Source organism: Catharus ustulatus, chromosome 4 (assembly GCF_009819885.2).
Source record: "Catharus ustulatus isolate bCatUst1 chromosome 4, bCatUst1.pri.v2, whole genome shotgun sequence".
Taxonomy (NCBI): domain Eukaryota; kingdom Metazoa; phylum Chordata; class Aves; order Passeriformes; family Turdidae; genus Catharus; species Catharus ustulatus.
This window is the reverse complement of record NC_046224.1, coordinates 55735031-55762378: the sequence shown is the minus strand read 5'-3', so window position 1 is coordinate 55762378 and position 27348 is coordinate 55735031. Positions and strand designations below refer to the sequence as shown.

Sequence of the window (27348 nt, the reverse complement as noted above, 5' to 3'; positions counted from 1 at the left end):
CTTAAAAGATTGGTCTGGTTACTTGAAAACAGCATAGAAGTGTATTTTGCATCTTCATGTCAGGATCAATTAATGTCTATAGTTTGCTAATGTAACCATTTCATGCACTTTGTAAATATCTTTGCATTTAATAGCATGCATTATGCATTAAGGTAGTATTTTGGAGTTGTTTAGTTTCTGGTTTTATGTAGTTAAGGATCAGCTTATGCTTTTAGCATGTAATGTGCTGAAGTGTGGTTTTCTTTCGGAAGTGATGACAAATATGTCCCTGGTGTTAAGTTCATAATTGGAGCTATTCAGCATCAGTTGCAGGAAAGGCTATCTCTTTGTTCTTCCTTCATGAGCACGGGTAGCAGGGATTCTTGAAATGTCTTATCTTGTCTAGACATCAAGTCTGTAACACTGTGTTAATTAATGCATTACTATGTGTCCACTTTTCTTACGTGTTGCATATTCAAGTTGATGTGACATGTATTACCTCTGAAAGTCTATTCTTTTCTGAAGACAAATTTTACCAAATTACAGTTTTACCAAGTACCCATTTTGATTCTGGCAAAAAAAATCAAACCTATGAGTTTCTGTCTCAATTTGTCTACTACCATGGAGTTCTGGCATCTAAGGAATTAATTAAGTACAGGAGTTAATGCATTCATGAATGCTTTTTTAGTCTTAATGGAATCACTGGCTGACTGTATGCGTGCAGTTCACCATTGTTTTTAAATGTTCAGCAGAACAATATTCTTTAATGTTTAAGATTTAGTTTAATTGCTTCTTTAGTTGGCATTCTACATTAATATTGCTTGTTAGGAGTCCTCAATAGTATTAACGAACTGTTACCCTATTAGGACAACCTTCTTGCTGGAAGGTGCTGAAAATCAGGGATAATTCTAAAGCTTGTGTTTGAAACTTCATAGCCATGGTGCACAGAATGAAGGAAGAACATGGGTGTGGCTAGATCCAGGCTGTTCAAATTCTGTTTCCAGATCTGCTGTCTAATTCCTTTTCTTTTTGAGGTAAATTACTGAGATCTCTGACCTAGAAGTTACAATTAAGTAAGAAAACCAAGTTTTGGCAGTTACAGTGTGTGTGTATAGTTTGATAACTGTTCCTTGTTCCCCTTCTTTGTCATAGCTCTTGCTCTGGTGAGATCTGTACAGCAATAGCTGAATTGTCTTTGTGCGTATTTAACACTTGTTAATGGGACTTTGCTCTCTGGAGATGCTACTCTGAGAGAAGACTGACCTCTCAGAAAGTGATACTTTACATTGAAAGGACTTTGTCAGAAAATTTTGGTTTTAATATCAACAAAACATGAAGAAAATTATACAGGCATTATTCTGTCCTAATAGAATAGTGACATTTTGAGTGGTGTATGAGAGTTTACTGTACGCCTTCTTCCCTGCCCCCAACCCCTCCTGTGTCTTTGCTAGTTTTGTTTTGTTTCAAGCAAAACTATTTTACAGTTCTTCAACCGTATAAAGGTGAAAGAGGATGTAAACATGAAGTAGCTTCTGCATTTTGGCTAGAGATGAGCTCATGGTAAATTGCTTGGAAAAGTTTTGTAAGGCTTGGATGTGACACATTAAGTGTCTTAAGTTCTAGCAGTTTTAGTAAAATAAGTAAATTAATAAATTGGAGTAATGGGAAACCAGGAAACATTGAAGGAGGATGTCAGGGCTGGCCTTGGGTGTACCTTTTTTCCTTTAAAAAGCTCACTTCAGCGGAGCCAGGGAAACTGGTTGCTGTTTCCTCAGATTAGCTTGTTGGTCTGCTTGTGCTGTTACTAATTTCAGGCAAAACTATCTAGGTTAGAAAAAATCCCCTAATTAAAATATAAGTTAAGAATTAAGAAACTGAAGGAACTGGAACAGTAGCTAAAAACACATTAAAGGATTATTTCTGGTTGTGGATGAGGTCAGACATGCTTTGTTTCTGATGGAAGTGGACCAGACAAGAGTAACAGGACCAGATAAAAAATGGGGAGGCTGTAGATTTTCACTTTCTTCCTAGCTTTGCTGTTGTCCTTCAAACCTTCTGTAGTTAATACACAGTGACAAGGCCTTAATGGTGGACTCATCATCATCAGTCTAATTTGGTTGGTAGCATAGTATGTATCATGCCTCCTCTAAGGTTATGTTTATTTTCCTTAATTACAACTTACATTTAAGTGTGTTAATTTATTTTTTCCTAATCAGGGAAACATTTGTCAGGTTTTGTTATTTTGCCTTAAGCTTCTCAGAAAAAAATGATAACTCTTTTACTTAATTATATCATCTGCCTATGTGGTTTATTAGTTTACTTGTATCACTATCCTTCTCCTTATGTATAAATGTCAAGTGATTTATTTCTTTCTACATATTCTTAGACACCTTTTCTTTCATATTAATGCTGATCTGCTAATTTTTCTACTATCTTTTAGTATTTGTTCTAGACTTCCTTTTTACCATTACAAAATCAAATCAGTCACATTGTAATGCTTATTCTATCTCTATATTTCACCCTTACCATAAGGTATTTTTTGTTGTTTTTTGGTTTTCTTGTGGGGGTTTTTTTGGGGTTTTTTTCTTTCTTTTTCTTTTTTTTTTTTTGTACTGGGGTCTTTTAATTTTACAGATATGACTTATTTGTTAGAAATTCATGTGTGAAAGTACAAGATGGAGAATATAAAAGCTTTTGGTCAGTTTCTTCATTTTATCTGTTATTCTTACAAATACATTTATTTAAAGCAGGATACTTGTAAAAGGACATGAAAACTTCTTGTGTTTGGGCCACCATGCTTTAGCAGTTGTAATTCTGCATGTTCCATTTGTCCAACTGTATTCTATTCCCTCTGTGGACATTAATGGGTTATTTGGTGTGCACTGCTGTGTTCGGAATTACAAACTGCTGCATATGCAAAAGCAGTGCAACTCATTTGATTCACCACCTGAAGGTATGGTTTAATAAGGAAATATATTACCACGGTTCAGATTTTTGCCAGCAGCTTTTTTCATTGGAAAGCTGATAAAAAGTGATCGTTATTTAATATGGAGTGCTCATAGGGAAATACTTTTAGGAGAATTTATTACCAGTAATTTATGCATTTATCCAGTAACAGTGGGGTATTTTTTAGAGAGGTTTGAATTAAATGTAACTCACCTTTAGCTTTCACCACCATTTACTGAAGATCTTGTTTGCCTTATGTTTTTTCATGTAAACAGTTTTAGGCCTGTGCTGATCACATTATTTTGAAGCTGCCAAATGCTGGCTGTTCAAATGCAGAGTTTTTGATGTAGTGACACTTCATTATGTGACCAAGCAGCACTGCAGACTGCAAGATCTCAGAGCATTGTTTGTTTACAGACATTCTTAAAGGGCATTGTTTGCAGGTATTACAATTTGGTGGCAGATCTCTGAAAGACTTAAATGGGAGAGGGCTAGTAATTAGGTACTTGCTGAAAATGCTGGACCTAGTTGAAACCAAAAGACATATGAAAAAAGGTTGTTCAAATTTGAAAGATTTGAAATCAACTTCTTGGTAGGCTAAAGTAAAAACCTAAGGAGTTATTAAATAGAATTTTTTCAATCAAAAGCTGGTAGTGATTGTTTGACTTAAAAAGTTTTGGTTCTCTTGTGAGAAACCCGAAGAGCAAAAGCAGGATGAAAGACTTGGAAACTATAATAGTGAGTGGGCTGGAGAGAAGAAAGATTAGTTTCAAGAGATGATGAGTGTCAGCAGGATCAGAAAAGGTGTTAGGAAGAGAAGAAACTCACTAAAAATGTGTGGGCCTTGATATATAATTAGGAATTAATTTTGAGAAATTGCCTACTGAAAAAACTGTCGAAAGTTGAGATGCTTGGAAGGATAAGCAGAATTGACATTGGCAAACCCCCTGGGAATGATGAAGGATAAAACCAGAAAGGAATTGTCTGAACCTTAATAAAGGCAGTAGTTTCTGTGGAAGTGAGGGTTATGGGTTTTGTAGGTTGGGATTTTTTGTTTGTTTGGGTTAGTTTCTTGGGGTTTTTTTGATGGTGGAATTTTGTTGTTGGTTTTAATAACTTGGATTTAATTCAGAGGATAGATCCTTCTCTCCAGCTTGGTCTCCGTCTTATTCTTCCTTTAACAGGAGGGCATTGGTGGATTTAAGAAGTAGGTTAGCAGTGGTGTTTTTTGTTTTTAACTGTTTTTAGGATTAAAGATAAATTTATCTCTTAGTAGGCTCAATACATTGAGGATTGAAGCTTTAAGTATTTTTTATTCTTACAAGCTACTGTCTCTTCAGCATTGTATCTAGGGAAACTTGCTGCTTCTTGGATTGAAACAGATTAAGAATGGAATTGTTCCTGTGTACCTAGCAATTAGATCCAGAAATTTGAATTCCCCCAGAAATAGCCCAACCTTAAAGAACTACTGTTTAGCATCTCTAACCCCCAAACAGTGATGATGTATTAGTCCTTTGAGTATTCCTGATACAGTCTGAGCATTGATCTTTTGAAAGATTTAGGATACAGGAGTCCAAGTGGTACTTAAAACAATGTATATATATATATATTTAGGGCAAACAGAGCAGTGTCATGAGGACAATTTTCATAAATCCGTGTGCAATGATGGGATGATGGTAACTGAGCAAACATGTAAAAACCCATAGAAAGTGGCAAATGAAAGGTAGGGAAAATCTGCTGAAATATGAATCTGTAGTTCTGTGGGGTTTTGTGTGTCTTTTACAGACTGCTATTTATACAACAGAAGCTTATTTTGTAGATGACATCTTTCCTGGTGCTTGTAGTTTAATCCTCTAATCCAGTTGTAATCTGATTTGTGTACAACACTGACTCTTGGATAAATATAGGATCATCTGTGACCCAAGACACTTCAGTGACAGGTTTTGTTTGTCACCTAGTTCTTAAATTTATGTGCTGTATTTCACTGTCTCACCTAATCTGTTGTCTTCTTTCTTTTGGCAGTGGTTCAATTGAATAGGTTAAACTCAATATGTTTTAAATATGGGTAAATTATGCCTGTTCATTTTATCTGACCTTTAAAATACAAGGTAATATTATAGTTCTAAAAGGCATCACAATTGGGAACTTTTCTAAAGGTTAATTTTCTAAATTATGTGGGGAAGAAATCTATGGTTGCACAAGTTCCTTATGCATGTGCTGCTTCTTTGAGTTAAGATTATGAAAACATTAGATTTTTATCTTGGGGTATAAATGACTAATGCACATCACCATTCATTGCTGATCCACAGAAGATCACTTTCCTGTTTTGTTTGACTCTTATTTGCATTGATGTGGTGACTTGAGTCTTCAGTGGTTGTCTGGACATTCACTTGTATGGATATCCCAACTGCATGCTTCACAAAATACGGCACAAAAACAAGGGCCAAGATTCCCCACAGGACAGAGTTTATGGCATGCCTGTTTTACCTGACTGCTTTGGCTTGGAAAGGCTGATAGTCAACCTGACTTGAAAAAAACACAGAAAGTGAATACTGACAAAATTGCATGGGTCATGGGTTGTTCCTGGTTCTTTACCTTCTCACACTTCTTGAGAAGAAGTGTTCATGCATTAATTTTCTGAGCTATTGAACTTCAGATTCTGCTCTGAATGACACTAATAACCTGTAATAGATATGTTTGTTATTGTTTGTCCAAGGTTTAATTTATTTGTTAGCAATCTTTCCCCTTCTCCTTACTGCAGATAGCTTAAATACTTGGTTTTATTACAACATGAAATGTTCTACTTACATGGCTACTATATGTGCTTACTTGACCATAATTACATACCTCATAAGCAGTTCACCACCTTAGTATAGGAAATAATTTATATATTAACTTTTTTGGTCACATGCTACCTAAATTAAAAAAAAAATCCACATAAGCATTTTTGAACACAAAATCATAAATAGATTAGGATATGCTGACACAAGCTTTTCAGTGATCATCTCCAGCTGGAAATTTGCCCATTTTGTTATGTTTCTTCTTCACTTGGCTTCCTGGAGAAACTATCTTGTGCAATCTCAGTATCTGTGCTGTGTATCTTTCTACTCTATTGTCTGATTTCAACTAAATTCAATTTAGGCATAAACCAAGATGATTAGTTGTTACAAGCTTTATGAAAATAGGCAGTAACAGAAACTGTATGAGTTCCAGTGGAGACTGTATTATGATTGCCTGCCATTATACATCAAGAAATCCCCTTAAGCAAATGCTGCAGTCAAAACCAACCGGTAGCACCGCAGACCTGAGCTGTACATGACAAAGAGTTTGGTGGCAACCATAGTTTGAGGAATTTCATCCCTATATTGTACTGTTCCCTGTGCTGGCACAGTAGTCTTTGTGGGGCCTGACCATGAATTAGATCAAGAAAAAGAAAGATTTTTGCAAATTTTTCTATGGAAAGCTGTAGTATTTGATGGTATTTGCATAGTAGCTCTTTATTCTTATCACATGGAAGATAAAACTTTTAAGTTTTTGTTCAGTTTCTAAAGCTACCATGACCAGAAGTGTAATCTTCCTTTAAGACAACTCACCATCTTCAAACATTGACAGGATTGGTTCTAATATTTTTGAGAATTAACTCACTTGAAAGCCCTAGTGCATCACTAGACACCTTCAGAACAACCCCTTCCACCTGGCCTCTTGGAGCCAGGCTTTGATTTATTGTGAAACAAGCTGGCCCCTAAGTTCTTGGAACTATTTCTAGCTGAGGAATGAGGTGACCTTGGAATTGGAGGGTGGAGGATAACTGGAAGAGATGAAAGGATTTATGGTGATGGGAGAGGTAGGGTTAGAGTGTGGGAAGCAGTGAACAAGGGTGGGACTGGACTTACAGTTGAAAAAAAAAAAAGAGATTTTTGCCAAGATCAAGAACTGCAGCCAAGAGGGTGGGGGAAGGAATGAGATGGGGAACATGGGTGGAGATGGGAATTAATTCCACAGAAGCTCTAAAGCCTATGGGCAAATGCAGTGGAGTTTCTCCCTGGCTGGAGGGCGGAGACGCTACATCATGCAAGAAAACCCGCTGCTCTTTCTGGTGCCAGGAACAAGTGGGGAGCATTCAGGTGCTTCCAGCTTGGTGTCTTCCTCTCTGGATGCCCTCGAGGCATCTGCAGGAAGCTACAATTGTAAGGCAGGAAATGCAGCGTTCCTGCATCAAGTACCTGAAATTGCTTACTAAAAAATTGGATAAACATACCATTCACTGCTGTGGTTCTGTTGTCTGTTTGGTTCAGTTTACTGTATTAGTCATCAACTAGGATGTAAATGTAATGTAACTTTGATGTAAAAACAAGTTTTTAATGAAATCATTAATCTGCTTACCCAAGTGTAGGTCTAGCCATAATTCAAAGTTGCCTTGACAAATTTTTTTTAATGCTTTTCATAATTTTGTCAAATTTATTCTTAGGCATAACTAAGAGCTCACTGTAGAGTTTTTCTTATGTTGATATGGACAGTGATTTCTTGCAACTATGTTTTTGCTGAAATCAGAAGCAGAGATAAGCAAGCAATTATCTGGTGTCTCATGACCCAGCTAAGTTACTAAAAACCCTGTACATTAGGAATGTTCTTTCTGCTTTAAGACAGATGGACTTTTTGCTTCCCAGAAAAGCATGTATCATTATATTGAGCTGGCTCTGGAGCTTTTTAATGTGTGTAGGTGTTGCTCATGTCACGGTAAGCAGCCAGAACAGTGATCCCAAAGAGAAGTATGTCATCCACTGTAAAGGTTGTTCTAAGTATTCCTAACAAAACATATGTGCATATTTCTGAGGAGTTATATTGAGATATGCAGAGGTCTGTTGGGGATAAGGTGCTGAACTTGGTTTTATCTGTTGTGGTTCAACTAAGATTTTAAAAGAGGCAAGGACATTTAGCACATTACCTGAGTATGAATACTCAGTGTGAAGTGTCAGGTAAGGTTTTACAGGTTTAAGGATAGAAACTTCCACTGCTATGTTTGCAATTGATTTCACTATGTATCAATAGCAGCTAATAAGCAAGCATTTTTTTACTGTATTCCTTAAAGCTGCTGCATTACATATTACATTAAAGCTCTGAAAGAACATGTGTGCATATGTACATAATACATACAGTGTGCAGTGTGTGTCCATTCTTTAGATAATATTTCCATGCAGTTATGGAATGTGGCTTTTGTTTCTATCTCCTGTTTGGTAGAAATGCAGGAAATGTAAATGCATTTCTGTTACAAGGTGATACAAAGAAGTTCATGTAATTCAATTGACTTAAAATATTTTTCAATTAATTTTTGATTTTTCAGGATGCTAGAGTTATATGGGAGCTTGAGTAAATACTTGCTAAGGGGTCAGGGAGGACTCAGATAAAATTGTGGGAGAAGTGAAGGTAGTCAGAGATAGTAGTGCTTCCTTTGTTAGGTATTAATTGACCAACTGCAGGCTCTTTGGAGCAGGAAGATTTGGCTTTGTCCACAGTGCAGTTTGCTGAGCATTGATGAACTAAGGAGAACAAAGAAAAGAGGTAAACAAGTGTAAAAGGTTAATGCTAAGTTAAAGTAATATAAACAGGGTAACTTCATTATGCTAAAACTGAGCAATAGTACTAAAATCAGGTGTAGGTGCAATGCAGCCAATAAATAGAAAGTGTTACTTGCATTTTCGTCATCAAGAGTGTAACCTGTTGACTTACCCTAGAGAAGGCAACTTTTTTTTCCCCTTGAACAGTTGCTGTTACTATTTGACACAGTCCATGGTACTCTTAAATGCATAAATGAAATAAGGAATTCTTTGTTTAGTATGTAAATCAGTTCTTTGTGTACTCTTATCTTTGAAATAGCAAAATTCCTTACCAACTGATTTGAAATTTGTGATGTTTATACCTTTATGTGATTTGAAGGAACAGCAAGCCCACTGGAGTTTCTAATTTAAATGAGAAAATGTCATTCATTTTCATCGTTGTATTTTTTATTTAATTTGGCTTGCTCTGTTCAAAATAATTAAATATATTTTCCTAATTTAATTCTGATTCCAGACAGTATAGTGCAGTCTTTATTAGCATGAGCTGTTTAGGACTTTTGGTCTTGGTGTTTTTGTTTGGTTGCTTGTGTTTAGTTGGGGTTTTTTTAGTTGTTTGTGGGTTTTTTGGTGCTATTGGGGGTGTTTGTGTTTTGTTGTTTTGTGGTTTTTTTTGTTAGATATGGTTGGGGGGTGTTTTTGAGTTCTGGAAGGCTGTGTGAAGGAAGGAATGCCTTATTTTTCAGGATATGTTTATATGAATAACCTCTGTGTATTCTGTATCTTTGAGAATATGCGGTAATTTTGTATGAAGTAGGGTTAAAAGGTAAATGGTATGGCACTGTTTCTTTTGGCTATTGCATTAAAGTGTTTGACCTTTAGCAACCTGTCTTTATCTTAGGCAGTAAACTGTTTAGTTCTGCTTATCAAAAGAGACTTCACTGCTCTCTTTCCCATGCTGTTCTCATCCAAAACACACTGTATCAATCCAGCATCAGTAGACTTTATCAGGAGCAGCTATTACTCTGTTTAGAGATTAGACATAAAAAGTTTGTTGTAACAGTACATTTTATTCAGTAAATATTTTCATTTATAGTTCAGTGGTTTCCAGTTTCATTATCTAGATTAGATCTTTTGTATTACCTCCTTATTACCTTACTCTTTCCCCCAATTTTAGCTGTTTAACTTGAAATAACTTGGTGTCACTTTAAAGTGAGTTATTTTAAACTATTCACACTATATCCTATGTCTGTCTAAAGGTAAGGTTAAAATGGCAAAGTAAGTATCTTTGCAGATTTTTGCCAGATTTTCTAATTATTTGGGGATCCCTTCAAATGATGAACATGGTGATGGTAATTTGAAATTTGATGAAGTGTTTAGTTAAACAAGTCCCCCATACCTTCAGTTGTCTGTGTGAGTTACCAAAGTGAAGTTCTACACATTCGAGTATTGACCAGAGGCAGAATTTGCTGTATCTCCAAAGTGACCATAATTCACAATGCTGCTGGTGATGCTCAAATCTGTAACCTGCAGGAAGCTGGCAGACTTTGAGGGCAGCCACTAGTTTGTTCTAGCTATTTTTTTTTCATTTACTTGTTGATTTACATGATGCTTTACTGTTGTTACTAGTAAACAAATACTGTTACCATGATCAGCCTCCTTGTTTATAGTTGGAGTAAATAGGATATTTCATGAAGTAAATCCAAGAAGACTGAGGCTAGACTGCTTGTATCCGTGTGTCAGCATTAGAGTGTCTGGCAGGACCAGGGCAGTGATTGTCCCCCTGTACTGGGCACTTGTGAGGTGAATCCTCTGTCCAGTTCTGGGCTCCTCACTTTGAGAAGGACATTGAGGTGCTGGAGCTTGTCTGGAGAAGGGCAACAGAGCTGGTGAAGGGGTGGGAACTCAGTTCTTATGAGGAGCAGCTGAGGGAGCTGGGGGTGTTTCTCCTGGCAAAAAGGAGGCTCTGGGGTGACCGTACCACTGTCTAGAACTGCCTGAAAGGAGGTTGTAGCCAGGTGGGGATCAGCCTCTTCTCACAGGTAGCAAGTGACAGGACAAGAGGAAATGGCCCCAGGTTGCACCAGAGGAGGTTTGGATTTGATGCTAGGAAAAATTCACCAAAACAGTTGTCAAACATTGGAACAGGATGCCCAGCAGAATGGTGGAATTGCTATCTGTGGCAATGTATGAAAGATGTGTAGATGTGGCACACAGGAACAAGGTTTATTGGTGTACTTAACAGTACTATGTTTACAGCTGGACTTAATCTTGAAGGTCTTATAGGTCAACCTTAATGATTCTGTGATTCTTGAGTACTGGAAATATCTCTTGTTACTTTTTGACTTGGTGGATTTGTTGCATCATGCTGCTACCAAAATTTGTACCTGTCAGGGATCATAGAAAGCTGCTCTAAGCTGTCCGAAGAATACAGATCTAAAGCTCTCAAAAAGAAACCCCAGCACAGAATGGTATTTGATGATCCCAGTTTTTTCTCTCTTTTTATAAGACAGACTGAGGCCAGACTCAAAAAGAATCAAAGCTTTTCAGTGTATGCCAGAATCTGAAGACAAGCAAACACTTGAAAAAGTCATGAGTGTGTTCACTCATGCCAAGTTTGCTCCCAATCAGTCCTCTGTCAATTCACCAACCCACCCCATCAGACAACTTCTGGAAAATGTCCAGTGACACCGGATTGAATAGGGCAGACATTCCTTTAATGAGTTTGATAGGTAACAGTTCTTGTGCTGAAGTGCTTGCAGCCTTGCACAACTATCTCATTAAGAAAAGCTTGAAAAGAGACTGTAGAAGGAAAGTGTTCTTAGAAGACGTTTTGAAGTGCAAAATGGGCTTGTTTTTCACAATGAAAAAGACCAGTGATTTCCAAGCTCTTTGGAACCAGCTAATCACTGTGATTCTTCAGTATTACTTATGACTGTAACCCAAACTTATCAAATAATTAATTCCAAGTACCGTGGGATACAGTCAGTGATACATCCACTTAGTAAATGCAGGACTTGTACTACATTCCCTTGGAACCACAGTTGGTAATTGCTGCCCTAAGACCTATGATTTACTAACCATAAAAGACAGTCTCTACTCCTTGTGGCTTTCTCTTTAGGGAGAGACATGCTTTCTGTTTTTACCAATTTTTTGGATCAGATTTCTGCTTCCAAATTGATGTGGAAATAACTAGAATTGTGGGAACAGGTTTTGAAGGAAAGATAGTTTGTGTTGAATGCTAAGGACACAGAAGGAATGAACGTATTTGTAATAAGAAATTAGGCTTCATCACACAGTTTCTTTGGCCTGCTCCAACCCCAGCCATTGTGCCAGCTTCATGTTCTGTTTCTATATCTATTTTGTATTTGACTGAAGTTACATACTAAGATATACAAACATTTGAACACAGATCCTGTGTGCTTTGTCTGGGTTAGTTGGACGTTCTGTGAGTGTTTCCAGGTTAGCTCAAGGTGGACACACTAGTGTAAAGTTATAGATAAATCACTCAGGATATGTGATTCCTCCCTGCAGCCCAACTGATCTTGGGCATGTGACCTAGACAGACCGGTTTTGCCTAAGAATTCATTTTAGGGGAGTCCTTTTTGTTGCTGGCTCACAGAAACAAGTGGGTGATGGTTTCTGGCGTAGGGATGCTGACAGCTGGGAAGGGGGAATAGCCTTTTTAGCCCTCACAGCTGCATGTGGAAAAATACATCTATCCACAAGCTAAGGAAAGATTGGAGAAGTCTTCCAAAATAATTTACTTTTTCATTTATTTGGTTTTAGATTTGAAATGAGTACTTAATGATGAGTGACTATTTCAAGGGTAAAGGCAGGACAGTGGACTTGAAAAAGATTTGATTCATTATTGAGGCACTAATAAAACTGACTTGTGAGGCTAATATAACGTGTGAAGTAATTCTAAACCTTCAGAAGCAGTAAGGTTTAACATAAACTAAGCCATAAAATGTTGGTAATCGAAGTAATTGTTTTTCTTCTTGCAGCTGTTGCTTTTCTTTTCTGAAAAGCTGTCCATTACATACAGTAGTTTACTTACTTGGTGTAGTATTTTCTTTATGCTGCATATGTGATTAAAAAATCTATCCTTTGGCATGCAATTTCAAACTTGCTTTAGCATGTTTTTAACCATTAAAGAAAAAAAAAGTTTCTCTTTATATAGTTGGAGAGGAAATCTTCTCTTGTAAGGACTGGTTCTTAAATTCATTGATCCACGAGCTTTGAATTTGCATTAGCAATGCTGCTGGCAGTTAATTGTGCTACTAAACTGCTCAGAATTGCTCTTAATTGTAAAGAAATGGGTTTTTTTGTTGTTTTTTTCTATTACTGCTTGTTTTCATTGTGCAATTAGAGAAAATACAGGCAATCCCCACCTCAGGATGAAATGCTGTCTTCCCATTAACAAAAATGAACTTGCTTAATGCAGAATGTTGTTGAATCTGAGAATATTTGTAGCTGAGGATATTTGCTGAAATTCAAAGTGGGATGATTTTTATTGAGGGAAAACTAAGTCATCACAAGTCAGTTTTTGGTAAAATCAAACACATCATTTTTGATCTTGACTTCAACAGTCAATCTGTGTGGATTTTGAACTACTGTACATTTAATACAAAATATTTCCCTGGTTTTATGACAAGAAAGATTGGTTTGTCATTTTATTGTTGCTGTTAATATACAGCCCATTTTACTGAAGTGTAAATGAACATCACTTTTCTTTATGGTCAGTGGAAGTATCTGAAAATTATTTAAAGCATTTTTAACAAGACAATTAGCATAGAGTCTTTTGTAGACAAACTTCACCCTTCCTGTTTTGGATGGAGCAATAACTTTGCTGTGGATCAGATTTAGGAAGTGGCTTTCCATCAATTCAGTATTTTATAAATAAAAAGTTGTAGGGTGAGGCCCTTCCTTTGGCATAAAGCTGATTATTTCCTGTTTAATCCTGGACTGGTGTATTTCAACCAATGGGAGTTTTCTAGCATCTGTTGGAGAGTTTTTAGGATTTTGTTTTCATTTATGCTTCTACAAAAATACAGTTTCTATGTTTGCATATTATTATGGTACAAAGAGAAATTATTAGATATCCAAATAGTTGCTCTTTCACAACTTTTGGACTCGACTGCACAGTTGTTTGTATCTTGGCATTCTTAAACATACAGCTGCATATTCTTACACGTGAGCTGGAAAGATGTCATTGTCACATCTTCAGGAGAACATCAGTACTTCCAGTGAGATTTGGAAACTGATCAGTTGTGATTGAAATGGGTGTTTTGATTTCATATTTATCATCTCCTTGCACAAGGCACACACTTTCTATAAGAAGAATATGTCGGAGGCAGAATTTAAACTCGTACTGCTGTTTTACCTAAGGAACGCACAAGTTAATGAAGTAACTCTACCCTCATCCAACACATCTGTTGTAAAGAAGCCTATGAAATCTAGGCCACACACAAACTGGTCTCCAAGGGCCTGTAGTTGGTGTTAAAATGCTGTTATTATGTGGTCTGATTGGTTTAGTAAAGAATTATCTCCAGTAAAACCATGTAATATAATAGTCCTTGCTCTCCCACATGGGAGCTACTTCTGCTTGACTGAGCAAGACATTTCTTGAAGAAGTAATAATACACTTGTTCTTGCCAAAATGTTGCATTAAATGAAGTGTATCGTCATGTGCATTTCTGTTGTGTACCAGTTCTTGTTCATTTAAACATGTGTTTAAAGTTTGTTTCAAGTCTTCCACTGTAGTATTAAAATATCTGTAAGTAAACACATGGATTTCCTAACAATATATTTAAAATCAATTCTTGCATCTTGGTGAAAACTTCTGTGTAGTAGTTTTAAAGCAATGAGTAACTATTTGGAATTTGTAAGTTCTCATAAATGAAAACTCTATTTTCTAAATAGTACCAACTTTTGCTGCAATTGTTCTGAATTATACAGCCTTGGTCTACAGATCTGTCCTTGGGTAACCACATTTGCACTTGCTAAGGGACTTCACTTTTTATTGCTTTTTAATTATAGTATTATTTAGGTCTCCTTGACAATGTCATGCAAAAGCTGTATGTTCAATTCTTATATTGCTCTGTAAACACTGAGCAAATGCACAAAAACTTTGTGTAACTTTGGATGGTGAAGGGAAGAGGGGAGTTGAGGCTCTCTGCAGAGATGATTAGAGGTATGATTTGCTATGGGGCTGAGCCCTGCACAGCAGAAGCTGTGGGCAGAGGGTGCTGGCGTGGGCAGCCATGGAGTGCTGGAGCTGGCCATGGGCTTTGCTGAGCAGTGGTGGGCTCCACTCCATGCTGGAATTGCGCAGGTGTCAGGAGGGGCATGGTATGAAGCAGGGCAGTATCTAGGTGATGTCTTGAGCTTAAACTAGAGGTGATGGATTCACACAGGTGGATAATTCTGCCCTCATGTTTTCTGCCCAGAGTTGTGTCTCGGGACCCAAGCCAACTCTTCAGGCTTTTCAGCCTTGAAAGTATATTTGTAAACTCCGCACAGTTTACTGTTGACATGGACACCCACCCCTCAGTTTTGCAGAGCACTTTCTATCTCTCTTTAAACTAGAATTCTGCTTTTAAATGAAGCAGGGGAAGCCTTGTGGTGGCATTGTTTTAGACTGCATGTCCTCTCTCAGCTTAGTTTAGTCAAAGGGATGAATGATGCTATGAGCTAGAAGCAAAGTGCTGCAAACCAGCTGAACAGAAACACTGTGGCTCCCAGCACCTACCCCTGCTGCACTTTGCTCACCTGCTGCCCCCACATTGCCAACCCTGGTCCTTGAGGACAAAGTGGAGTTCAAATCTGAATTCCTATCTCTTCTAAAGTGAAGGCTCTATCAACATCTCTTCCACAGAAGGGGCTTCCAGGAGCCTTTTCAGTCAGATATTTAGATGCCAAAAATGGTGAGTGTTCGTTCTGAAAGATGATTAAAGCTATTGAAGTTCCTAAAAAGGAACTTGAAAGTTTCATTGGAAAAGGAGGCAGAATTGCATTTAAGTGCAAATAACTTTTAATGTTTTGCATATCTTCAGTAAGAAGCAAATTAACATGAAATAGTTCATTATTACATAATAGATTAAACAACTTGTTTCCCCCATTTGCATTTCAATGAGTATCTAATTGGTCTATAAACACATTGATGAATGGGTGCAGAAAATATTACATAGATACAGGGCAAAATTGTTAGTGTTTTTAAGAAAGGAATTGAGTATACTTCTTGATATTTTACAATTAAAAATTGTACACCATTGTAAACTGTATACTATTGTAATGAAGCATTGAATTTGTTCTATGTTTTTTGTACCTATAAAAAATAGTTCATCTTGGTTGAAAATCAATTTTAAATGTCTTGATCATGAAAATTGTCTGCAAGTGGTTTAATAACAGTTCTGAGCATTCTTTGCGCTATGGAACTATAAACTTACATTTTGTACTCATAAACATAACAGTACAATTTCATTGCCCCTGCAGAGATGAAAATTTCTGTATACTCTTTTTGTAGAGGATTAACTTATTCTAGTTTAGAATGGTAAATTTTGGGTAAGTTAATAAAATCTAATTTACACAGTTGAAAAAAATTCCAAGATAGCATAAAACTAAATTAAAAAGAAGAGATTTGGGGAGAGGTAATAATTCCTTTTAAAAGAAGATGCCATTAACAAAGAAAAAACTGTGATAGTGGCAATTCAGTGTTTAGTAGTTTCCCAATTTACTTAAGCTTGCATGCGCAATTAAAATGCAAATTTGACTGCATATGCAATCAGCCTGAAGTTAGGTTTGCATTTCAGAAAAAATCAGTATTGTTTGTAGTTAGGAGTAGAAGAAAAAATACACCTCATAGTCTGTCTCACCCATGCTGGGAAAACCTGGCATAGACGTGGCTTGGTTAATAGAAGAGCGGTTTGTCAGACTTATTTTAGATCTGCTGAGGAGGGGAAATAAGCTGGTTTATACCACCAGAGGGCTATACCAAACCAGCTATCATAGTTTGGGTGAGGGAACAAAAACTGTTATCTCTGTCCAGTGTAGGGGGGCCCTGGGGCATCACTGAAGTGAGGGAAATTTCCAGCAGTTTGTTCATGGAGTATCTGGAATGGACACTATGGCTTTCAAACTGGTGCTGTACTTGTGCTCTGCACGTTGAAGCTCTGCCTTTCAGTGAGAAATCAAACACCTACCAGTGAGCATATTGCTTCTTTCCTCCTTGCATGGAGTATTTGATATTTATGGGAAATATGCCCTTAGTAACTGAAAAGCTTCTGTCTTCTGAAAGATAATATATGAAATGAGTACTTGAGTGAATCACAGATGCCAGATTGTGATTGCTGGGCATGTTGGGTCTTCTCAAAGTGAGTTAGTATCTAAAGGTTGCAGGCTATTTAACGTGGTTTGTGAGGCACAACCCTAGCTCCTTCCCCTGTGTTAACTGAGCCTTGGGGGTCTTTGGCCTTTGGATGAGGAGCTGAGAAGAGGCATCTCTGAAGATGAGTGCTGACTCACAGGCACTGATTGTGGGCTGTGGTGCAGAGCGGCTCAGAGAGTCCAGACTTGTGTCGTGTTGCTCTGAAGGAGTTCTGGTGGAGGCAAGAGAGTGTTGGATGAATCTTGAAATGTATGGAATGCTAAAAATACTCCCCAAAATCCAGGAAAGGTTGTGAGGAAAAAGAGCAAGGTGTTGGAAATTACAGATTAAATAATGGGCATCAATTTCACTTGCTAAATCATCATATCCACCTAATGGATGTGGTCTTTATCATGTTTACTGGTCGTGCTTGTCTTTGTGAGCAGAAGTACCCCCTTCTGCACTGGAGTTTGCCCATCTGCATATAGCTGCTCAAGCCTGGCATATGCAACTCTCTGGATGAATTCTATTGAAGAGGCTTTCATGTGTACATGAAGCCAAGAGCATTCAAAACAACTGCCACAGTATCATATTCAGTCAAAACTGTATTTGGAGAGGAGAGTTTTAATGCCTGCATATAAAACAAAGCACATCCATTAGAACAGTTCTCCCAGAAATGAGAAGTGGCAATTCATTTGAGTCCTTTCTGAGTCAGGAGAAATTTGTATCTCCCGTTTACCACTCAGTTCTACTTTCTACAAGCTGTGGACATGAGGCTAACTTTTGTATCCTGGTGGGACCAGTCTTCCAGAGAGTCATTCTAACTATCAGAAGACCTCTCGTTTCCCTTTTCCTTAAAGCCTGTTTAGAATATATACTGTGGTTTTAGCTGTTTTGACTTTACCTTTGAGAAGTTAAAAAACTTTCATTGGACCGACTGTAGAGCTAAGCTGGGGAAACCTGGTGCATGGGTTGAAATAAGGTTTGTCCTCATCCCCTTGAATATTGGTATTTGCTATTGCTGTTGAAATAAAGCTGGCCAGGTATGCAAGATTACTCTTACGATTCTTCTGCAGCCTGTACTTATTCGCAGGGGAGGACATCCTAAGTTCTAGTTTGCATTGTCATTACTGTTTATATTGTCCAACAGCTCTTTTGCACAAAGTGTATGTGTGAATTTGGAACAGTTTTGAAGAAAAGTATGGTGCTGGGCTAATCAGAAAATTACATGGACTTTGTCAGTGAGTAGTAGGCATGTTGTCAAGGTATTCCCTAGCCATATGTAATTTCACCCATCAACAAAGCGATTCGATATGTTTTTCTTTGGTTTAAGCCAAGACCATTTTTAGATTATCATTAAAAGAGGGATATAGCAGTCGAAGACATGAGCAGTCCTCAAGTACTTGCTTCTGCCCCTCTTTCTCCCTGTTCAGAGGTTAACATTCCACAGCGGAGCTGGAAGAAGAGAGTGTGTGGTATCCATAATTTTTTCCATGTCAGTGTCATACATTGTAATTCACGACAGTGTTGATGGCACTTTGAAGTTCACTGTGAAAACTTGGCATAGATGTAGATGAGGGAGTTCTCAAAAGTTTAATTCTGCTGGGGAGTTCTAGGGCTTGATTGCCTCCAGCCTGGGTGACTGATATTTCCATTTCTCTAACTAGGTCTGGAAGTAAATGTCTTTTAGCTATATTTAAACTGTTGTAAGTGCAAATTTTGGTATAGCTTTCTCAAATAAATGAGGTGTGTTCACTAACATATTGCATGCAGATGCATCACAACTTTAGATTTGCATCAAGTACTTACATGGAGAATGGAATGGCATGGCAAAGGGCTGATCTCAGCCAGAGCCTCTATGCCCTTATCATGTAACATTCCAAAATTCCATGAGAATAATATAAAAGTATGCATATTTGTGATCCTGTGACCTCACAGATGCCAGATGTGCTGATTTTGGAAAACACTTCAAAGAACTTGAATTCAGCTCAAATACTTGCTATGCATAGGAGAAGCAAGAGTGCATATATCTGTATCTACATCATCTATATCTATAGTGTGTGTATATAAAATTGTATTTATGTATTTGGAAGTAGAACAGCTGTTTCTACTTCATCTGCTTACTAAAGTTTTACATGCTCTTTCCATTATGCTGATGCTGTAGCTTAGGTCAGAGAATGAAAGTATGCTAGGGCCTTGGTAAATGATCACCCTGTGGCTCTAGCTGTTTTCAGGATTATCTGATTTATATGTCAGAATAATCAAGTCATTGGTATCATTCCCTTTCTTGTTTTTCATTTTAAAAATGTTATTTCTTCTTTCTCCACACATGGAATCATTTTCAGGTTTTAGTTCCAGATGTTTACGGATGAGCTTTCCATGGTCTGAGCTTAAAATCAGTATCAGCTGGAATTTTGAATATAGGGTTATTTTCATATGTTGTTGGGTCACAAGTTCTTCAAGTATTTTTCTCCAACAGAGAGCTCTTTTTGCATGGTTGGAATATTTTCTGCAGTTTTCTTTCTTCCTCAAGCATCACATTCTCATTTTTCAGAAATAACCCCCTTTTATTTTGTCTAAAGATAGATATTAATGCCATGCCACCATTCCCCTTCTTTCAAGAGCTTTCAGTGCTTTCACAAATTTTTCAGATAGTTGATTCTACCATTAAACTGTAATTAGCATATTCTGTAGTGATATTCTTGTAATTGATAATCTTCATTTCCTTCTGTAAAGCATAGTAACATATCTCTGAAAGTTGGTAGTTGTACCATATAAACTGGTTTGTGAAGTTTTCACTTTAAGACTATGGCTTACAGTTCTTTCAGTTGTGCTGATGCATCTGGTTTTAGAATTGAATCACTGAATCACATTAATTGGGGGGGAGTAATTTTAAAAGGGAGCACCTCAGTGATGCAATTTACATTGCAGCTATACAAATAGATTTATCAGCACAATTGTGAAGAGGACAGATTGAACCAGGAGGATCAGAATTAGCAGCTGGGGCAGAAAGCTTGTTGAGAGAAAATTGCTCAATTATTGTTAGAGGAGCTGAGCTGTTTCCTTTGTTTTCTGTTGTTAAAAGTGCCTTCCTGCTCCACCTTTGCCCTCTTCCCCTAATTTAGGTAAATTCTATTTTTTAAAAGTCTTTTGTCACAAAGTATTGAAAATGTTCATCTCTTGGATGAAGATGCTTAGTTTCCAGATTGTTGTGACAGCAAAGTCAGATTCAGCAATGACACGAGCTCTCTTGATTCTCTTACAAGTCTTTTGTGAGAGTTTGGAAGGAAAATGTGCTTAGATCAAGCTAGTATGTATATGCTAAGAGTCAGGGAATTTCATCTGGGGTTAGTTCTTTGTGGTGTGTGGGAGAAGTAGCAGGTAGCATTAGTTTGCCTAATGGCATTAGGTCTGTCATTAGTTTGCAGACCCATGAAAAGTAGAGTATTTCCTTCAGTTGTAGCCTTGGGTGCCTCCCCATGCAGCTCTTTCTGAGCTTTTTCTTTGGGAAGAGAGACAAAAGTAATGTAGATTTTTCTGTTTGAAATTCTTTTACCATGTTTTACTTGCTGTGGAGCATGAGCTCAGAGTCTGGGGTTTGTGCTGTTATTTTACTACCAAAGAACTACAAAGCAGGAAAAATGCCATGTGCATTTCCACACTTAAAAGTGTTTAGCTCGAGTTTGGTTTGGGCTACACTCTTCTTTTTGACTTGTTACTTTCCACTGAAGATTAGTTCCTTCCAAAAGGTTCTCTTTTATTTGCCAACCAGTGTTTGAAAAGTGGGTCTGATCTTAAACTGTTTTTCTCGACTATGCTATTAAGCATTTGAGAATTGCCTGCATTAAAGGTATCATGATAATCATTGTGTTTCTAAGAATAGTTTAGTTTTGTACAGAATGTTGGGGTTTTCTGCGGGTTTTTCTAACATGAAGATGCTTGAGCTGACCTCAAACTGGCTCTTATGAATGGGTTCTTAGGGTGGGTTTTCAGTGGGGGAGGGATAGGTGTGTTTGGTTTGGTTTTTTCCTTTCATTTTTAGTAAAGGGGAGTTGCTTACATACAGTTGTATCGTTTCTGTCCACAATACAGATAAATGTGGAAGGAAGGGGTTGCGCATCTCTGTGAAAAACAAGTTCTAAGACAAGCAGACAATACCAAAAGATGATCATACTTGGAAGAGTATCAGCATTTTAGCTTTCTTTCCTCAAAAAAAAAGATGTATGGAGATAGAAAACTTACTTATGTTTAGTCAAAAAGTTAATGTATTTTCTAAATGGAAATTGGCCTAAGAGCTTTGAAAATGAGCTGCATCTGGCAGACTTTGAGAAGTTCCTTTTTTGCTGGGTGTTCAGACTAATAAACTTATTTGGAATCTAGAAATAAACTTTAAATGTCACTGACTTGCTTTGGAAACTGTATAAGAACATGGTCATATGTTTGTTGCTGAAAAACAGTTGCAGTGATAATGAAAAGTTACTTCACCTCAAATGTGGTGCATGACTGACTTGCAAACTCTTCATTCTTTGTGGGAGAAGGTCAGATGGGTTCAGGTAAACCACTGCCAGGACTTCTTTAATCCTTAGTGATTGAACCACCAATGCATCCAAACTAATTAAGTAATCCTTTTCAAGGACTTCCACAAGAAACAGATTTCCAGCAAACAAACAATATTTAATGAAATTATTTAAACACAACTTGTATTTAAAGTATTAGGAAATACTGCAAACTAAATTATTGGTGCTTTGTATGAAGATTGAGATTGCTAGACATTTCACAGTTTAAATATATTGAAATGAAAAGAAAATCTGGTTTAGCATTTGTACTTTGCTCTACTGTTACTTACTAAATATTGCTGCAAGGGGAACTTAATTTCTCTATTATGGTATTTCATCCCATAAAAGTTTTTTTTGGTATCCAGATAGTGCTGAGCTAGTTAGGTTTTTATTAGCACAGGTCAGAAGAGAGGAAATGGCCAGTAAGTTTTACAGCTGAAACTCATGTTAAATCCAATATCCTTTGTTGCATTTGGGTCTAACTCAGTAAGAGCTGTTGGTGTGCTAATGTAAAGAGTTTTGCATTCAATAATTTTCTAAAATATGTTGTTTCTAGGTCTACAGACAAGACTGTGAAACCTTTGGCATGGTGGTGAAGATGCTAATTGATAAAGATCCATCATTAGAGAAGTCCATTCAGTTTGCCCTGCGGCAGAATTTGCATGAAATAGGTGAGCGATGCATTGAAGAACTCAAACATTTCATTGCTCAGTACGATGCTGCCAACCAAGATGTATCAGAGCCCTTCAAAGAGGGCTCATACTAAGGACAAAAATACGCTTTTAGATCCCCTGCATTGTGTCTGGCATAGTACATAAATCTGCTTTTTGCGGGGAAAGAGGAGCTCTTGTTGAAGGTTTGAACCTGAGGCCTGTGCTTCTTTGTAAAATAGCTCAGGTGGCTGTTCCCTTGTCCACTCTGGTCTCCACAATTGTATTCATCCTGCCTGTTCTGGTTGACATACATTCCTTTGGAAGGATGTTCTTTTCAAAAATGCTGTAAAGCAGTGAACTGTTTTTGAAACCTTGCACAGTTACTTTGGAAAAAGTGGTCAGTTTGATGTCTGTACCCTTACATTTTGATGCTTGTAACTTGAAACATTGTATTTTTTATTAAAATTACATGAAGCCACTCTCATTCCTCAAGTTATGCACAAATATGTCTTGTTATCATACATACTATAGGGAGAAAAAAATGCAAAATTGCTCACAATTATGATTTGAATTATGTATTCTGGTTCAATTTAAAAATTCCGATGAATTTGTAAAATTAGATCAGGGGTTATCTCTAGTCTCTGACTGCCAGACCAATTAACCACTTGATGTAAGAAGTGCTGTATGTTTGTTCTAATTGCAGGTTTTATAAATGCCTTTAAAATTTTGGTATTTTCCATATCATGACTCATTACTAGTAAGCAGTATTATGTGGGATGGATTCAATTTTTTGTTACTGTTTCCTCTGTTTTTGATTACACTCTACAGAATGTAGCTGTAGGCAGCCACTGAGCAGGGAAAGGTTGCTTTTCCTACTGTCACTCTCCCCACTTACAACTTCTCAAGCATTTTCATCCAGAGTTTTAACAATAAGGAGGCTGTGTGTAATCTTTATTTCCAGTTTCAAGAAGGAGCAGGAATTGGGGTGTCAAGGATGGGCAAGGAAAGTGAGCAAGACCATCTCTCCAGTAAACCCAGATTGCTTTGGATTAGGTGTAATACAAAGTTTATCCCTAAGTCCTCAAATTCACTATCATTTCAAACCTAAGTGATTCTGGTTAGTTCTGGCACCACTTTTGACCTGATAGATCAACTTGGGAACAAGTGGTTGAGGAAAGCCAAGAGGTTCCCAGTGAAAAATATTTAGCACTCGTTGGAATCCTGATAAATATATTCTTTGAGGTACTGTTTTATATGAACATTTTAGGAAAGGGATAATTTGAGTCATAATCATAAAGAGATAAGTATGTTTTGTATACATTTGCATTTAAAATATGGGAAACTCTGTAAAAAGACTAATAATTAAACTCACTATTTCCAGATTTCATCAGAATGGTGTGCAGAAACACAAATGAAGTAGCAATGATTTTGCATGTACAAGGTACTGTATGTGTCACAGCATCTTACACATGCAAATCTTGATATGGTATATTAAATATGTATTGCATCAGATTCCTGAGATGCCTGGTTAGTTCTCATCTCAGTAAGGGGAGGTTTTGGAGTTAGTTTTTCTTATTTTCCAAGAGTTCACATTGCTCCAAGTAGATGACCTACAACTACCCTTGTTAGCACCTAGGATTGTGTGGCCTGCACAGTGAGTAAGAATCAGCTCATGGATCCTACAAGATACTAATTTGGGAGGGAGAGAGGGGAAGAGAGGCGAGCTGTTGTGACAAACCTGGTTTTCTGACATCAGTCAAAGTCTTCCCAGATGCAGAAGCACAACTGCAACATTTCACTACTTGCCTACAGGACTGAGAGCCTTCAGGATGTTACATTGGAGTCTCTACTTTGGGCTAGAAATGCTAATGGAAAAATAATAGAATTGTGTGTAATATATTTTTTATTAAAAATCTCCATTGTTACTGTACAGTTTGTTAGAAGTTTCCTTTGTTAGAAGCCTGATTAAGTTTACTATTATAAAAGTATCCAAGTTTTCAAGTGCTTTTCTGTAAGACCTAAGAATCATAGAATATCTCAAGTTGGAAGGGACCTGCAGTGTTGCTTGAGTCCAACTCCCTGCTCCTAGTGGAACCACTAGAAGCATTGTCCAGATGCTCTTCTTGCAGGCTTGGGGCTGTGCCACTTCCCTAGGGAACCTGTTCCAGTGACTAACCACCCTCTCATGTCCAATCTGAACTTCTCCTGATGCAGCTTCATTCAATTTCCCTGAGTCCTGGTCACTGGAGAGAATTCATTGCCTGCCCCTCTGCTGCCCACCTCGAGGAACCTGTGGAATGCAATGAGGTTGCCCCTCAGTTTCATGCAGGCTCCTCCTTGCACCACCTTGATCACCCTGCTCTGGGCACACAGATTTTTATCCTTATATTGTGGTGCCCAAAACTGCTCCCAGCACTCGAGGTGAGGCTCCCCAGTGCAGAGCAAAACATGACAGTCCCCTCCTTTGCCTGGCTGGTGATGCTGTGCCTGATTCCCCACAGGACAGGAGTGACCCTCCTGGCTGCCAGGGCACTGCTGATTCCTGTATAATTTGCCATCAGCCGGAACTCTCAAATCTCTTTTTGCAACTCCTCATTCCCCAAGTTTTACAGATAATCAGGACTATCTGGGCATTGCCCCCCAGCTCCTTAGTCTGTTCAGATCTCTCTGCAGGACCTCTCTACTCTTGAGGGACCCCACACCTCGGTTCAATTTAGTATCATCAGCAAACTCAATGTGCTTTTGACTCATCTATCTCCATTAAAGAGCACTGGCCCTAAAATTGAGCCCTGTGGAGTCCCACTGGTGACCAGCTGCCAGCCTGAGGTAACCCCATTCACTGTGCCTAATTATTTGCTTAATCTGACTTTTTTTTTAATGGATTAAACTTTAGTTGTAAAGTAGGGAGTCTTTTGAGTTTTTTATAAGTGCTATTTCTGTGAAAGGTTTAATTCACATTTCTAAGTGATTAAGCAACTGGTTTTCCATCTAATACTTGGCATTGTGTTGAATGTTTGCATTTAACCTTTTATGATTTATGCTTTCAGTTGATATAAGTAAAATATACTATGGCAGTCCCTTAACTTAAGGAAGAAACATGGCTTTTAGTCTTGCTTGCTTTACAGGTATGTATTTTGGATCAGTTTCATGTAAGTAAAAAAAAAATTGTCCCTGGCCTAGTGGTCAGCCTCAATGGAGCTCTGGAAGAGCACTGGGGAAAGGAAACACACTGTTATGGAGGAATTTAATTTGTCCCCTTCAGAGCTCCTGAAAACAGAAATTACTCCTAGCACTTGTTGATGTTGCAGATACCCTTAAAAATTAAAAAGGAGGTGGAAAGTGAAGGAATATGGAAATTCAGTGCTGTCTGCCAAGACTGAAGTGCTTACCTCTGTAACTTCACTTGGGCGAGTTGGCAGCTTTGAGTGATAATGTAAGCAGTAAAAATGAAAATCATCAACAAAACCACTATGTATGGATATGAAAGGAAGTAATGCCAAGTATCAGAGAAGGACCAAATCCTTGCCACCCTCTTGTCTGTAAGATTCTCAGTTTTGATGAGGATAAAATTTTGCCTTAGTACTTTAGTATGAAGGTTGTACTGGGTGTGGCTGGGATGGAGTTAAATGTTCTTCATAGTGGCTGGTGCAGTGGTGCTTGTACTTCAGGTTTTTCCTGGAAACCTGGTGATAACACTGGGATGCTTTAGCTATTGCTGAGCAGAGCTTACCCAGAGTCAAGGCCTTTTTTGCCTCTCAGCCCACCACACCAGTGAGGAGGCTGGCAGTGCACACGATGTTGGGAGGGAACAGAGCCAGGACTGCTGACCACAGGTGATACAGCATCTAAAACTAGGGCTGGGGACAGGGAGTTTGCCAGGGCTGCTGCTGTTCAAGGACAGGCTGGGTATTAGTTGGCTTTTTTTGGCATCACTTCAGGGTTTTCTGCTTGGGGATTTTTGTTTGTTTTTATGAAATGGTCTTTAACTCAGTCCAAGAGTTATCTTTTGTTGTCTCCCCCATCCCACTGGGGGGCAGTGAGTAAGCAGCTGCATCAGGCTTAGGTGCCCACCAGGGTATATATGCTCCACTAGGAATATAGGCACTACTTCCAATAACACAAACCACACTTTAGAGTTTTGTGACTGTATCTGAGTCTTGTGCTGGTCACAGACACTATATCCCATACTGCCATTCTCTTCAGGGTGGAGGAATCAATTAGAAATACTTCTCATAAAAAGCTGTCAAAAATAGTAAGATATTGCTTATGTTAAGTTGAAGAAAATAGTTGTATAGTCATCTTTAAACTTAAAAAAAAAATATTAAGAAGCAGTTAACAATCTAGGAGAACTGTAATATTTCATAAGGTGCTGCGGTTTGGGAGAGTACATCTGCTGCATCTCAGGAGATGGTGTGGCACCAGAAGAACTGCTTGTGGAGACATTTCTCCATGAGAGAGTTACTTGGACAGTAACATGGGACACGGAGTTACTGGCACAGCATTTTGTTTCTGAGGATCCTGGTTTCCATTTTTGGAAACACAGGTGAGAATGGAAGCTCCTAATCATTGTTGGAGGATCCTGGGAAGGTTACAAACAAGTCAGCATCTCCAGCCCTGCTGCTGCCTGGAAAGCTGCCTGAGCCCCACAGCAGCCAGATGGAAGCACCCCATGAGGACCAGGCACGGCTTTGATCAGCTTTCACCTTCACAAGACCTGGGGGTACAGGAAAGTGACTTGCAGGGGTAAGTACCACCTCTGGGAGAAAAAAATCTGTTGCTCATTTTTAGCTTAAAAAATGCAAGCAACTGCTAGTCTGATTACCCTTAGCAATAACCTAATTTTCTTTGGTGTAAGCCAGTTCTTGTGTTCCTTCCCTGCCTTACTTCTAGCTGCTTTTGTTTCCATGCTTCTCTGTCCTCAAGAAGGGCAAGTTTAGTTCCATTTGACAGGCTTTTTAGGCAAGAAGCATCTATTATTTCATTAGTTTCCTTTCTTCAGGTGGTCAGAAAACCAATGGCTTTAGCATTTACCATCTTCATTAGTGGATATCACTGTTAAGAAATTCCTGCCATTTATTTAAAACACTGGAAGTTTATTATAACTTAAAATAGCTCCTGCTCTGTATCTGAATTTAAGGCAGCTACTGAGATTACCTCCTACTTTATAGTTTTTGCCAGCGTGCCTTCTAGAACCACTCAGTACTTCTCTTCCTTTAGGTAAGCAAATTTCAGAAATTATTTCTGGGTAAGGAGGGGGAACAATAATAAAAAAATCCACATCCACAGGAGTTGCA

General features: G+C 38.0%; 1 protein-coding gene across 1 annotated transcript in view; it reads left to right on the top strand.

Annotated features, from left to right (window-relative positions):
* PPHLN1 (periphilin 1) overlaps positions 1-23984 on the top strand; it is a 63495-nt gene extending 39511 nt beyond the window's left edge. The window contains 2 exon segments of the mRNA XM_033058645.1: positions 21958-22107; positions 22109-23984. Of these exon segments, the coding sequence (XP_032914536.1) occupies positions 21958-22107; positions 22109-22219 (261 nt within the window). The 3' untranslated portion in view covers positions 22220-23984.
* Positions 23985-27348: the final 3364 nt, after the last annotated feature.